Consider the following 15,518-nt stretch of genomic DNA (forward strand, 5'->3'; position numbering starts at 1 on the left):
GGTGTTTTCCTGACAGTGACAATAAATATATATTTATAGGTAAAATAAATTAATATGAGTAAGTGGAATGACAGTAAACTGTTGTATATTGTACCAAAACTAATCCGTGGAGAGGATACATTGTCCGTAGCATTTAATGTTCTTAAAATTTAAAGTAGTTCTGGATCATTTCTGTTTGTCTGTTCATCACAATGCAAAGTTCTGCTGTTTTCAGATGGTGTAAAACAGGATAAACAGTTATATATAGTGCACTACAAATAGTGAGTTATATTTTACGTAGCAGGAACAAAATGAGCATGAGTAATCCAGTGTCTGTCCGTCTCTCTCTCCTCTTCAGACGTCAATTCTGAATAAACATCTCCAGGAGCTGATGGATGGACTGACAGCCAAAGTGTTTCGTACCTACAACGCCTCCATCACCTTACAGCAGCAGCTCAAGGAGCTCACTACAGGTAAGGGTCTCTTTCTTTACAGTGGTGGTGATAGGAACCAGGGGTCACCATGTTTCTAGACGATTAATCTGTTTCTATCAACTGCTGTTAGGCAAAGATTCTGAAGATAATGTAAATAATTTATCATCATTTATTTAGGACAAAAACCTCACCTTTTTTGCATCGTGTCCAACTTTTCTGCCTCAGACAAGTCTTTAAACAATTGTGTGCATATTTAGATCTTAATAGATTAATTTTCATTTCTGTATTTCAAGCATAAAAAACACACTTTAGTGTCTTTGTTCTCTCTCTCTGTCACACTCCTTCCTCCATCCAGCTCTCCTTCCCTTCTTCCATAACACTCTATCCCCTTATCATATGTACACATACAGTATTTATAGCTTTCCACGTGTAGAGTTGCTTTATTGATAAACAGCATTAATGAAATGAAACCCTCAGTAGGATATAATCTCATCAGTGTCCTCATATCATTTTAGGGCCTTTAATCTTAGGGTGTTTTTCCTGCTTTCTCACTGTATCAGTTTTATTTTCATGATGGAATCAAGTGCAGTATTGCCAAATGAAGAATTTTAAGAATTCAAATTGTAGCTGAATGTATTCACAACTCTCTTTCTGACTCTCCCACTTTCTCTCTCTCTCTCGCTCTCTGACTAGCCGAAGACAATGTTCCAGCAAAGATCCTCTCCTACAACAGAGCTAACCGAGCTGTTGCTATCCTCTGTAACCACCAGAGGGCGCCGCCCAAAACCTTTGAGAAATCCATGCAGAACCTACAGACCAAAGTAAGACTAACTGCACCTCTGCACTTCTGCTGAGGGCTGGGCTTCAGCTCTGAGTCAGTTTTTATTCCACCTCCGTCTTCTCTGTTAATCAATCTGCACTTGGGGGTTTTGTTTCTTTATTTCTGCAGATCGACGCGAAAAAGCAGCAGCTCTCCGCAGCCAAGAAGGAGCTGAAATCGGCCAAAGCAGACGCGAAGACGCTGCACGATGAGAAAAGCAGAAAGTGAGTCAGTGTGTTAGCCACACGCAGCACTGATTATGTAGACAAGTGGTCCTCGACCAGGGGGTCAGGAGGGGGGGCGGTGGAAAAAATAGACCTGTATTTTTGATTACAGTTTTGAGAATGACTTGCATGAAAACTCACACACCAATGATATCCCATTGTCATAATAATAATAATATATATGTTTAGTCATAAATACTTATTTATATATATTTATTTATATAGAACTTTTGCACAGGCTGCATTTTTTTCCCCAATATGTTGAACTTAGCAAATAAACAGTAACGGTGCATTAAAATCTACAGAAGTGTGTTCTCTGTAGAGTATATGTTCACTTATTTTCACTTGAAAATGCCCAAACTTTTGCACACAACCGTACCTTTGCCCATGTTTATAGATAACAGTGTGTCATACGGTTCCAGAAACCACATAATCAAATCTACTAGAGATTACTGAACAACTCCACCATTTTGAGGGAAGGGTGTGATGATTTATGCATGCAGTTAGAACCATGCTAATTGGTGGGGTGTAAGCTTCCATTACTTGTTAGCTACATTAGCCTCGTAGCTCCAGTGCAGAACTAAAAAGGCAAACCTCAGACACCAAACATGTCTTGGCTGACCATTTGTGGTAGGATTTTGGCCGAACTATCGCTATAAGGCATTCTGAGTTGTGTGAAGGCTCTGACGGAGTCGAGTCTGGTCTGGTTTATCTCACGCACTCTGTGTTGTATTTTCAGGGCAGTGGAAACTAAGAAGAAGGCCGTGGCGAGGCTTTCCGAACAGCTGATGAAGCTGGAGGTGCAGGCTACCGACCGCGAGGAGAACAAACAGATCGCTCTGGGCACGTCCAAGCTCAACTACCTGGACCCCCGCATCTCTGTGGCCTGGTAAGAGACAAAGTTTGAACTTCAGTTTGTGGAAGAGAAGGGTCTAAAGTCAAAGCCTAGACTTATTACTGCCATTTTGCTGCACTATTACATAAGAGTACGTAATGAATTGCATAGTTACAAAATAAATAGTATTTACATTCAGTCTGCATTATGTATCTACAGGTTCACATCTATGCTTCTGAACTTTTTTTTTTTTACTGTTTTTAAACTGTAGCTGAATGTCAGCTGTTTTAAGTTTGTGTTTTTATGTTCAGTGAGAAAACTGGTGAAAATGCCTCTATTTTGATTCATTCCTAATTTAATACCTTATTTTTTACATGACAAATTATATCAACAGCATAACAATTTTAGTGAAAAGTAGAATCTTTGAATGTTTGCATTAATTTCAGAATTTCTCAGTATTTGATATGTCCTTCCTTTGTTTTTAAAAAAAAGTGATCTTTTTGTACAAAATCCTTAAAATGGTCAATTTAACAAGTTTGAATAATTTTAAATAATGGCCTAGAAATAGTGCAGAATTTCAAAAAGTTCCTTGTTTTCATATTTTAAATTTATTAAAATATTTATTTCCAGGTTTAAATGAAAAAATACAAGATTTTCTATGTGGCCTCAGACTTTTGGACCCCACTGTATATGTATATTCTTATCCTCATGTTTTATACAACCTTTTGTTTATTACGTATTCTTTTAGTTGAGCAGTCTGCACAAAAATTCTCACAATTAAAGAACCTACTGACGGGTCTAAGTTTTTATTTCTCCCTCCTAGAACCCGGCCAGTTTGTCTGGAATGTAACATGTTAACACACATGTATCCAGATAGCAGTAGAGTATTGACATCATGACTGCATTGGCTCATATTTAGTCTTAGATAAAGCTGAGACAACTCAAACAAGCTGTTGTGAAATTGTAAAACTGTTTTTGTCAGTTCTCATTGGACAGATAAGACATAAGTAGGCCAAAGTCTTACTGCAGAGTTTCCACATCCCATATAAAGAATGACCCGCATGAACAGATGCCATTCTGAAATGTTTACATGCTCGTTGCGCAGTTCCTGGTTATTACAACCATCACGCCATGTGTCAGAGGGAGTTATGACTGTTTGAATGGTGTAATGTAGATGTTTTGTAGATGCTCATGTTGCCTTTAAGTAACACTCAACTTATTATTTACTAAATTCAACTTAAAGGGGAACTCCACCGATTTTTCAAAATGTCTGCATAATTTAGTGGTTGCTATGTAAACAGAGTCATTTAGAGTGGTTTGATGTGAAATGGTTTATCATAGGGAAACTTAAAGACTTACAGATTTCTTTAAAGTGGTGGTGATAGGAACCAGGGGTCACCATTTCTACAACACAAATACAGCTATTTTACTTATCAAAAAACCACCAGTGAACCTACACGTCTTCCGAGTTTATATGTAATGTTGATATATGTAATATATGTAACATGATATATGTAATGTGGTTAATCGGAAAAAAGGGTTTTCTCTGGGGACTGTTTTTCCTTACAGCGCTCCACCAATGAATAGATTAAAATAAAATGATTTACACGTTTTAAACCAAAACTTTATTACATAACTACCGCTAACGGCGTCTTAGACATCAGGCTGAGTATTCAGAACCATTTCAGGTAATAACTTTATGTGAGGGAGCTTTTAGAGATGGACGTCTGGTTCCTATCACCACTACAGTGAACAATTCTGAAACGGCAAGTTTCTCTAGAATGAAGCATTTCACACCAAACCACTCTGAATGACTTCTTTTGCATCCTAACCATTTAATTATGCAGAAATTTTGAGAAATCGATGGAATTCCCCTTTTTCTCAAACTCAAACACTTACTACACTTATTCTAACTGTATCTCACCTAGTGTATCGTTACTGATCATTTGGATTATTTGTTTTTGTCTCCTTTATCTCAGTCAACTCTGCCCCACAGAACAGCTGGTGAGCAAGTGTTGGTCAAAATAAATATGACCACAGCATTATAAAATTACATGATTTAAAGAGAAAAGTAGATCAAAAGACAGAAATTTTATTTTTAGTCTATGAATAAACTTGGCACAAAACCTAAATCCAACCTGGTTGTTTAACAATTTGAGAATTTGTACTTAAGCTGTAAGGAAAAGCGAAAACGAAGCATGAGCGCATTGTATATTTAATTTAATGTTGCTACAGTTCAGGTAGTAGATGGAATACTGTATCTGCGACAGTGTCTTCCTTGACGAGTCTATTTTGTGACTACGAGCGTCACCGGTGGTGTACATGGATTTTTTCTGTCATCGTTGACTTCACAACATCAACAATGCAGTATTGTATTAAAATCAGTTGGATGAGCTACTATGGACGAGCAGCTCCTGAGAGGGAAAGTCCTCCTTCATGGTGGGAAATATATTATGTAGCGTCATGTTTAGCAGCTGCAAGGAAAGCAGAGGGAGGGGTGGTGGGGGGAACAGGAACAATGGGGTTTGTTTTTGTGCCAGAGAGTACTCCATCCCGCCAGTTTTCCCCTCTGGAGGTAACATGAAGAAGGGAAGCACTGGAACTGGGTCTTGGTTCAGGCTATATGCACTATATTCTTACATTGTACACTATGTACTATATTCTTACACTGTGTATTATGTTCTTACACTACACTGTGTACTATATTCTTGCACTGGACACTGTGTACTATATTCTTACACTGTACACTGTGTACTATATTCTTGCACTGTGTACCATGTTCTTACACTGTGTACTATGTTCTTGCACTGGACACTGTGTACTATATTCTTGCACTGTGTATAATGTTCTTACACTGTACACGGTGTACTATATTTTTGCACTGTGTATAATGTTCTTACCCTGTACACTGTGTACTATTTTCTTACACTGTACACTGTGTACTATTTTCTTACACTGTACCCTCTATACTGTATTCTTACACTGTACCCTGTGTACTGTATTCTTACACTGCACACTGTGCACTATATTCTTACACTGTACCCTGTACACTATATTCTTACACTGTACCCTGTGTACTGTATTCTTACACTGTACACTGTGTACTGTATTCTTACACTGTACCCTGTACACTATATTCTTACACTGTACCCTGTGTACTGTATTCTTACACTGTACACTGTGTACTGTATTCTTACACTGTACCCTGTACACTATATTCTTACACTGTACCCTGTACACTATATTCTTACACTGTACCCTGTGTACTGTATTCTTACACTCTACACTGTGTACTGTATTCTTACACTGTACCCTGTGTACTGTATTCTTACACTGCACACTGTGCACTATATTCTTACACTGTACCCTGTACACTATATTCTTACACTGTACCCTGTGTACTGTATTCTTACTGTACCCTGTGCACTATATTCTTACACTGTACACTGTGTACTACATTCTTACACTGTGCCCTGTATACTGTATTCTTACACTGTGCCCTGTATACTGTATTCTTACACTGTACCCTGTGTACTGTATTCTTACACTGTACACTGTGCACTATATTCTTACACTGTACCCTCTGTACTGTATTCTTACACTGTACACTGTGTACTACATTCTTACACTGTGCCCTGTATACTGTATTCTTACACTGTACACTGTGCACTATATTCTTACACTGGACGCATAACTTTATGTATGGCAGCCTGTGGCCAATTTTCATTTAACTCCATGTCCCACATTTCATTTTTAGAGGTTCTAGTACACTGAAAAATATGTACATCATTTCCACATGAATGAAGTATCACACCAGCACTATTTATTGCCAAAAGTAAGCAAACTGAAAGATGAAACTGATGTGCGTTATTTATGTGGAAATTTTAGTTGCTTTTCTCAGTGTACATAATCTGGCTAGTAGCAGTACGCCACATCCTGCTGCATTTTCCAGTGTGAAGACACTGTTTACATTAAAAGTGTCAGGTACACTACAGAACTACTCGATTTGAGACACAGGGTGGAACTGAAGAAGCTCTGGGACAGTCAGCAGGGGCGAAGATCGTCCCCCAGCCGGCTGTGGTCAGCCCACCTCTGTGTCTATTTTGGGAGAAAATCCTCACTAATACACACAATGGCTGCAGGAACTGCCCCCAGCCTGTCCAGCTCAGCGGAGCGCAGCGCAGGCACTTACTGGGAGGGCCCTTTGTTTTGGAAAGGCATGAGAATTTCCCTCTGAACTCTCCCCACACTAGTGCATGTGTGTCTGTTTTTTGTACATTTTTAGGACTAAACTGTCCTGGCTTTGTAGTAAAACCAGAGAAAAACAGCACTAACTGACAGAACCAACAAAATGCTAAAGAAGCTTCAAGTTTCATTTTGTAAATTGATAGAGCAGATATGTTCCCTTTTTGGTTAGTGAGGTTAAAATTGGGTTTAGGATTAAGCTTAGAACACTATTGTTAGGTACTTAAATATAGCAAAAAAATCCCCAAAATTACTTAGTCTGATTCCATTGACTTATATTCAAAGTGAAGTAAGTTTTTTCCTTCTCCTAAAGTTCTAAAGTTATGAGGTTTTGTTCCTGCAGCAGAAATATATAAAATGTATGGGACTATATATATATATAAATATCTTATAATGGATAAAAAGGGCAGCACATATATATATATATATATATATATATATATATATATATATATATATATATATATATATGCTGCCCTTTTTATCCATTATAAGATAATTTTTCAGAGATTTTAATACAATGCAAAGTGTTGTTTTCAAATTATGTATAATACATTTGGGATATATTAGCCATAGATACTTATATATGTGTAATATATATTGGACATATGTATGACCAAGTGGTGACATTGTATAAATACAACTGTGTGTGGTTTGTGTGTGCAGATGTTTATGACACAGGCCTAAAAAGCTGGCTAGCCAATAACAAGAACTTGTTTTTTTTGTCGTTTTCCTTCTTCAGGTGTAAAAAATTTGGAATACCCATCGAAAAGATCTACAACAAAACCCAGCGAGAGAAGTTTGCCTGGGCTATCGACATGGCAGACGCAGACTTTGAGTTTTAAAGCTGTCTGTTGTAGTAGCCTTTGTGTTGTTCCTTTTGCTAAATGAATTGACGTTAAGGTTTAGCTGTTAATGAATTAACCATGTGCGCAACGTGGGGGTTGGTGGGAGGGGTTGGTGGGGAGGGGGCAAGGAAAAGGGAGGAGAGCACAAAGGTATTAGTCTGAGCATAGAAACAGGACATTCCCCAGTGAACGACATGTTTCCCTCAGAGCAAGGCAACTAAAAACAATCCAGTTGTAGTTAAATGAAATCAGAACAGTCCCCAACATTGAACCCTGCAGTACTCCGCCACTTCATACTAATAAACACGCCCTTGCTTTACAGATTGCTTTGGGTTTAGCGTCTTAGTAAGGTTGTAGCCATCAGATTTATTGATGAATTCTATATTTTAATAGAGAAAACAATAAATCAAAGAGATGTTTAAGGTCTGCACCCACACACCTGAACTAAGGAAAGCCATTTGTGAAAGAAGAGTGTGTGCGATTTCTCAGTGTGCGTGTTTTAGCTCCAGCAAGTCCAACACAAGATGTGGAAATGCAAGCGAATGTGAATATTCTAAATACTCTTCATGTTGTTTTTCATTTTGTTTATTTTGTTTTTTTGTTTTGCGGTTTCTATCAGGGATGTACATTTCATTTTTGAGTATATGTGAAAAGACATCCTCCATTGTCCGAGTGAACATGTAACGCAGATGTTGTAGTGAATTTTTCATCATACATAGGTCTGACCTTTTGTATTGTCCTTATTCATTTACTGTGCAAAAATGTTTTTTTGTTTTTTTTTTATCTAGCACAGTACAACACTTGCATCTTTTACTTGAATCATGTCTGGATACAACGCACAGTCCCCGTTTAGACATGAAGACTCGCTTTCTCCCCGTGGTGATTTCAGTATATGTGGGACGCAGTTTTTGCCAAATGAGAAAAACAAATGTCTGTGTAATTCACCGTAAATGGAGAAAATTAGGGTCTTAACCTCTTTGTAATGTTGTAAAGGACTAGGAACAAAATGTCTTTGATTAAATGAACTTTTTAATGTGAAATCTCCTGTCAGGCTCTGCACTTATTTATAGATTTTAGGAAATGTGCTACTTTAGGAAGCTAATTTTGGCCTTTTCTACCATTTTATCAACCTTTAGCCTTAGAACACAATCATGTTTTATTTTTTTTAAATATCACTGTAGCTTATTTCAAAAAGAATTAATCATGCCACTTGTCTTATTCTGCCCCTACTTATCATTCTGCATTATTCTCATGCTTTTGTTTGTATTTTGTGTTTATAAAATGGAAGTCATAAACTTTGTATTGCCATATGCTCCTGGTGTTGAGCCTTTACTTTTGCCTGTCTCTATTAACTATAATAACAAGAAGTCTCTTTGCAGTACTGCTTGATTGTGTTGCTGAAGAATGTACCCAGTGAGGTAAAGTGACATTGTTTCACCATAGATAGTGTTCGGTTCACAAGCTATTAGTGTACCTCACAAAATGTTGAGAGAATAATTTGCTTTTTTTCTTTAACTTCTTACCAAAACATGGGTCCACCGGTGGGCCAAAGCTGTAGTACACGCTTCTATAACCTAACAAATAGCTACATTAGTTTGCATTGAAGTCGCTGTAGTTACTGAATAATAAGCCTTAGTATGAAATAAACCTGAAAGGTTTAATTGAAGGTACATTTTTATTCTTAACACTTTTAATGAATCTAGCCTAGTAACTCACATTATAGTCTTCACTAAGAAAGAGGAATTCAGACAGTCATAACAGACCAACAACTTGCTCATACTAGGAACTCTGTGACTAAGCTGGTTTATTCTATGAGAAAAAGATATTCACTTTCCAGAAGTCGTTGCCATTGTGTTCCATGGTGAACACAAATACACTACATGGCCAAAAGTATTGAGTTGAGGTGTTTCAGCCACACTCACTGCTAATAGGTGGATAAAATTAAGCACATAGCTGTGCAGTCTCCATAGACGAAACACTGGCAGTAGAATGGGTCGCACTGAAGAGCTCAGTGAGTTAAAACTCTGGTGACTTAAAAAGGTGGCTCTGTCATAGTCCGCCACCTTTGCCACAAGTCAGTTTGTGAGATTTCTGTCCTGCTAGATCTGGCCTGTCAACTGTAAGTGCTATTATTGTGAAATTGAAGCATCTAGAAGGAACAAACAGCTCGGCCACGAAGCGGTAGACCACACAAACTCAGAGCAGAAGCATCTAGCATGTAAAAATCGTCTATTCTCTGTTGAATCATTCACTACAGAGTTCTAAACTGCGTCTGCAAGCGAAATCAGCACAAGAACTGTGTGTCGGGAACTTCATGAAATGGGTTTCTATGGCCGAGCAGCTGCACACAAGCCTAACCTCACGGTCACACTAGCAGGCAGCAAAGCGAAAGGCATCCATTCATTTCCTATGGGAATGTGCGATTTGTTGCTGCGATTTAGCAACTGGCAGCAAATGACAAATCGAGAATTTTTCACAACTTTATGCAATTGACAGGGTGAAGCAACAGTCCAACTGATTGACTCAAATGAAATCCTCAGACCAGTTGTAGACACGGGGGTCCAAGGTCCCCAGCCACTGCACTCTGAACTCTATCGCTACTGGCATTTGGTTCCTGTTCCTAATAGTATCACTCAAAATATGGAAGAGAAACATATAAACTTGTAAGCTTACAACCATGTAAACAATACAGCAATACATTTATAGTACATACTTTTACATTTTCTTGTCAGAAGCTTGACAGTGTACACGCCCACATGTGACAAGAGCAGCCTCAAGCACACCCACAAGAGACAAACTTGAGGCAGCTTTAGCAACTCAGCCTCCTAGTGTGAACATATGGTAAGATCTCTATGCGCAATGCCAAGCGTCGGCTGGAGTGGTGTAAAGCCCACTGCCAAAGACTACATCTGGAACTATATCTGGAAAAGATTTATAACTTCTTCCACCAATAATCTTTCCAGTGCGTGTTACTATGTTTAAACAGTAAAATTTAATTTAAAGGGTTAGCAAGTTTTGTTGCATAAGCCTGCTTAGTGGTTATGCCTAAAATAATACCAAAGCATGCATGAAGTATGGTAAGTTCATGGTAGGACGGAAGAACTTAAGCTGCTGTTATGTCACAGCTGGTTTCTCAGAACTGTATCACGAATTTCTGTGAAAAGCCCAGGTTTGACTGTGTGATGTAGCTGGAGATAAGCAGTATGGTTTTGACCTTCTTAGGTCGATGAAGAATTACTCACCTTGTATTTGAGGTGATTTAACCAGAAGAGTTTACAACTAACAAAAACTAATTAAAAAGGGAAATACAGATTTTTAAAGATATCTGCTTAATTTAAACAGTCATTCAGAGTGGTTTGGTGTGAAATGCTCCATTTCAGAGAAACTTGCTGAGTCAGAATTGTTCACAGTGGTGGTGATAGGAACTAGACGTCCACTTCTAAAACTCCCTCACAGAACGTTATTACATGAAATGGTTATGAATACACTGCCTAATGTCCGAGACATAGCTGAATTTTTTTCAGATTTACCATCAACATTCCATACAAAACTCAGAAGACACATGTAGGTTCACTGGTGGTTTTCAATAGTAAATAAAATGGCTATATTTATGTTGTAGTCATGGTGACCCCTGGTTCCTATCACCACCACTTTAAAGAAATCAGAGTCTCTACAATGATCCATTTCACACCAAACCACTCTGAATGACTGCTTACATATGAACCTCTGAATTATGCTGTGCATAAGTGCAGTGCAACAGTACATCCAGGTTTGTCAGACTTTGTTCTTTTTTGGATGATTTTGGTCTAAAAGAAAATGTTACAGCTCTAAAACAAATAAGCAACAGTAAAGCCGAACAGAAACTGACACAACATTAAACCCAAAAAAGGGGCTAACATAAGAAAAATTAGGTTTCTTTCCTTACTAATATACTTTAGAAGAAGTACAAATATAAAGGGCCTATTTTTCTACATTTTTCTAATGATTTTTCCCTGATGGCCCACTTATGCTGTTTGTGTGGGGTTATGTGCCCAAACAGCCATAATTCATTTTTACATGAGCATTTTTAGCCTCTCTTTATCCCCTAGAATTGTTGTTACTTTCCCTTTAATACTGATTTATGTAAACAAGCTTTGTTTTGATTGGCTGCCCTGTATTGTACCTCATTCAAATAGAAGTGTGGGCTGAAACACTTTAGTGCGAGTGGGCAGGGCTAAAGTGCAGTAGGCCGTATGTAAATGTATTGGTTTTTGTGACCTCACAAAAACAAATCAAAACAGGCTGTTCTTGCAGCTACATTTCCATATGTGGACTGTATAGGCCAGGGGTCGGCAACATGCAGCTCTTTTACTGCCCTGTTGCAGCTCCACAGCTGAATTAGATTTGTAGGTAAAAATAAAATCATCCTCCTTTCCGGTAAAATAAAGCTCTGCTGATCATTTTAACACAGTTTAACAATAAATGGTCTTAAACACTGGAATTAATGTATAACTGCTAATTCACCCTTTAACCCTGAAGGTTGGCGTGAAGACGTAGCATAGCAACGCAGACAACACCAAGCTAGTAGCTAACAATGACAAAAAGAGAGATTTAAGATGAACGTCGATAATTTGGAGAATTATGGACTTACTTGCATTTATAATCACTCCAGCTGGTTTCCTGATACATTTAATCTGCAGTGAGAAACTGTCAAACACGAAAAAGTCACAAGGCTGAAGTCGCTTCTCATTCACCAGCTTCTTGTTTGAATTCTCCCGTTCCACCTTAACTGGTGCAGCAATTACATTCTGTCGCCTCAGGCACCATTTAAGGTGGAACAGGAAAATTCTAACAAGAAGCGGGCGAATGAGAAGCGACTTCATTTCTTGTAAGAAATGTCGAACGTCGAGAGACATTTTACAAGAAACTGTTGTACATTTGAGAAAAAGTTTCCTGCTGGAGATGCGAGAAAAGAGGCTATAGCTGAGCTAAAACTTAAAGCAGAGCAAGGTAGGTATGTTTTCACTTATATTACATTTTTTCGTCTATACTAGGACATCAATGCATACTGAGACATATTTACAGCCAAGATGGTAAAATGTTACTTCAATAAAATTGACATAAAATGTTGTGGCTCCCAAGGTGGTTTGAGTTTTGTTGAAAGGACAAAATGGCTCTTCTTAACATTTGGGTTGCGACCCCTGGTATGGACTGAAGAGTGAACTGTAAGTTTAGAAATTTTTAGAATTTTTATGTACTACTATGTTTTGTTTCAAAAAAGCATTTTCCAGGATATGGGCACTTTAAGCTCCTGCCCACCTCTGGATATTGCAACAGGTAGGAAAGAGCGGCTGAGTGAGATTAACCACAGTTCCCGGAGCAGAGTGGATTTAGTGTCTTCTTTAAAGCTGTAAAGCTAAAATATGCAGCAAACCAAAATATGCAGCAAACCACATTTCATTCACGCATTTCCTACAGAGGAGCAAAACAGCGAAATTTTCCACTGGTCGTCACAGATAAAGCAGACCAAACTGCACAATAACTGCAGACTAGCGGGTGATAATACTTAAAATGCTCATATCTTAGAAAACTGACTTTTCCTCACTTTTCTTTTCTAAAAAAAGTTTGATATAGTGTGTAAACATATCAATGTACTGATCTAGTTTACACAGTCCTAATATGAAAAACTAAACTGCAGAAACAGCCTCTTTTCAATTCAGTTTTTGTGATGTCATAAAAACCAACACACTTATATATCCACCTATTCAGCCTGCAGCAGTTTAGCCCCGCCAACTTACACTGAAGTTATAAGCCTTGACTGCTTTTTGAATATTGGCACAATGCAGAGCTGTCAATCAGCGCAGAGCTCATTTGCATATATAAGCCTTAAAGACACAGTAACAAAAAAAGCCTACTTGATTTTAAGGGATAAAGAGAGGTCATAAAAATTAATTGCTTGACTACTGATCATAGTGACCACAGAGTGACCGCTACATGAGCTGAATATTGAATATGTAGAATATTTTCAAATTTTTTTTACTGCTTTACTGTTGATCACATTGATTGATTAACAAACCAGTTTCTATGCTGAGAGATGCTGTATGTACTAAGAAGTTCCACTGCAGCTCAGTACAGATTTTTTTAGGCCTGACACTGTTTTACTTAGTGCTGTTTCACTCGAGTCGTTATTTCACTGAAGTGTTGAGCAGATGAACAGGTTCAGGTCACTCTACCAAGCACTGACTATGAGACAGAAAGAAACAGATGCTTTAAAGTTTGTAATAGTTCGCAGTTTGTATATAGAACACAATCTGTAATAAAGAGTTATTTCCTAGGTCAGCATGATGGCTTTGTTGGAGAGGTGGCATTTCTGTTCATGTTATGTTGATATGTGTCAGGTTTTTTCTTGTGTGTTTATCTATTTCATCACATGAAAAACATTAAATACAACAACAAACATATGTTAGTATTTTAGAAATATATCGCGCTGCATGTCGGAAGAAAACCTTGTATCTCCATTTTCAATGTTTTTGGCATAATTTGGAAATGACTGTTGTCCTTTACATTGTGTGTAAATGTCATGAACAAAGGACCAAAAGAAATAGCCCAAAATGACTTGAAAAAAATTCTGGTTCCATTGACTTAAAGTAGGTTTTTCTTATTCCTGTAAAGTTACCATTTCTTCTGACACCAGCAATACATACATACATACATACATACATACATACATACATCTGAACCACTTATCCTTCTGGGTTGCAGTGGGGTGCTGGAGCCTATGCCAGCTGTCATTGGGCAGAAGGCAGGATACACCTTGGACAGGTTGCCAGTCCATCACAGGGCAGACATGCACATTCACACACACCTAGGGGCAATTTAGCACGTCCAAATGGCCTTACTGCATGTTTTTGGACAGTGGGAGGAAACCCACGCAGACACGGGGAGAACATGCAAACTCCACACAGAAATGACCCTGGTCGCCCGGCCGGGAATCAAACCCAGACCATTCTTGCTGTGAGGCGACAGCGCTACCGCTACCCACTGCACCACCGTGCTGCCCTATCTATCTATCTATCTATCTATCTATATAGTATGCTATATATATATATACACACAAATGTATATTTATTTATTTTTAATATGTATTTAATTTATATTATTACTCCTATATGATTTATATTTGTATTATTTGTGTTTATATATTTATTTGTGTACTTACATTACATTTATTATATGTTTTATTTTTATATAGTCTAATTGTCTTATTTATTTGTTTGTTTGTTTGTTTATCTATCTATTTTCTAAATTCAAATCTTTAAAGTTGATGTTACTACTCACTAGCTAATCAAACTTTCCCTCTCTCTGAGAAAGAAAAACAGATTCGTTATAGCTTGTAGAGGAAAAACCATTTTGAGTAATCTCCATGCAGAAAGCCATTACTCAGAAAATGTTCCTCTAGCACAGCTAAATGCAGAGTGAGACGCCTTATGAGGTGAAATAAGACATATCCGCATCCTCTGTGCCACGGCTCCGCATAATGTGACTTTATACGAGGGTGCTGTGGTGTATTTGTGGTTGTGGTTTGACTTCACTTCTCATGAGAACCGCTTGCAAATGTGTGCACCGACGTTCAGCTGCAGTGCAGATACCTGCACACCGAACAGCGAGAGAAGAAGAGCCTTCGGAAAACAGTGTTCTTACAGCTACAACATAACAGTGGGACATCAGACACAGGGAAAAAGATTTAGATGAGGAGCCTGTGTGTGTCATTTGACTTCTGACTTCATTACAATGGCCATCAGCCACAGAGCTACATGTTCTATATCTCGCCTGAGTGTTCAGCTCGGTGGGCCCCTTAACTCAGTCCAGATGCCACTTCATGTATGTTCCTCACCAGACTACTGTAAATCATAACCTACCATTACAGCATGGGTTGCCCAAAAGTCAAATTTACACAGTCAACCCCTCCCCCACCCCCACATCCCAAATGTACTCCACCAGCCAAGACATGTTTGGTGTCTGGAGTTAGCTTCTTTAAACTTGCACTGGAGCTACGAGGCTAAAGCAATGACTATACCATAACAATTAGCATAATGCTGACTGCAGGCCTAATCATCAGACACTTGTCTCAATCTGTGTTAAGTTATTCAGTAT

The 15,518-nt window shown here is 38.2% G+C and overlaps 1 protein-coding gene across 1 annotated transcript in view; it reads left to right on the forward strand.

Annotated features, from left to right (window-relative positions):
* top1 (DNA topoisomerase I) overlaps nt 1-8,697 on the forward strand; it is a 35,516-nt gene extending 26,819 nt beyond the window's left edge. The window contains exons 17-21 of the mRNA XM_036591216.1: nt 338-452; nt 1,107-1,234; nt 1,363-1,457; nt 2,197-2,346; nt 7,280-8,697. Coding sequence (XP_036447109.1) covers nt 338-452; nt 1,107-1,234; nt 1,363-1,457; nt 2,197-2,346; nt 7,280-7,382 — 591 coding nt within the window. The 3' untranslated portion in view covers nt 7,383-8,697. The remainder of the gene's footprint in view (nt 1-337; nt 453-1,106; nt 1,235-1,362; nt 1,458-2,196; nt 2,347-7,279) is intronic.
* Nucleotides 8,698-15,518: the final 6,821 nt, after the last annotated feature.

This window comes from Colossoma macropomum, unplaced genomic scaffold (genome assembly GCF_904425465.1).
Source record: "Colossoma macropomum unplaced genomic scaffold, Colossoma_macropomum, whole genome shotgun sequence".
NCBI lineage: Eukaryota > Metazoa > Chordata > Actinopteri > Characiformes > Serrasalmidae > Colossoma > Colossoma macropomum.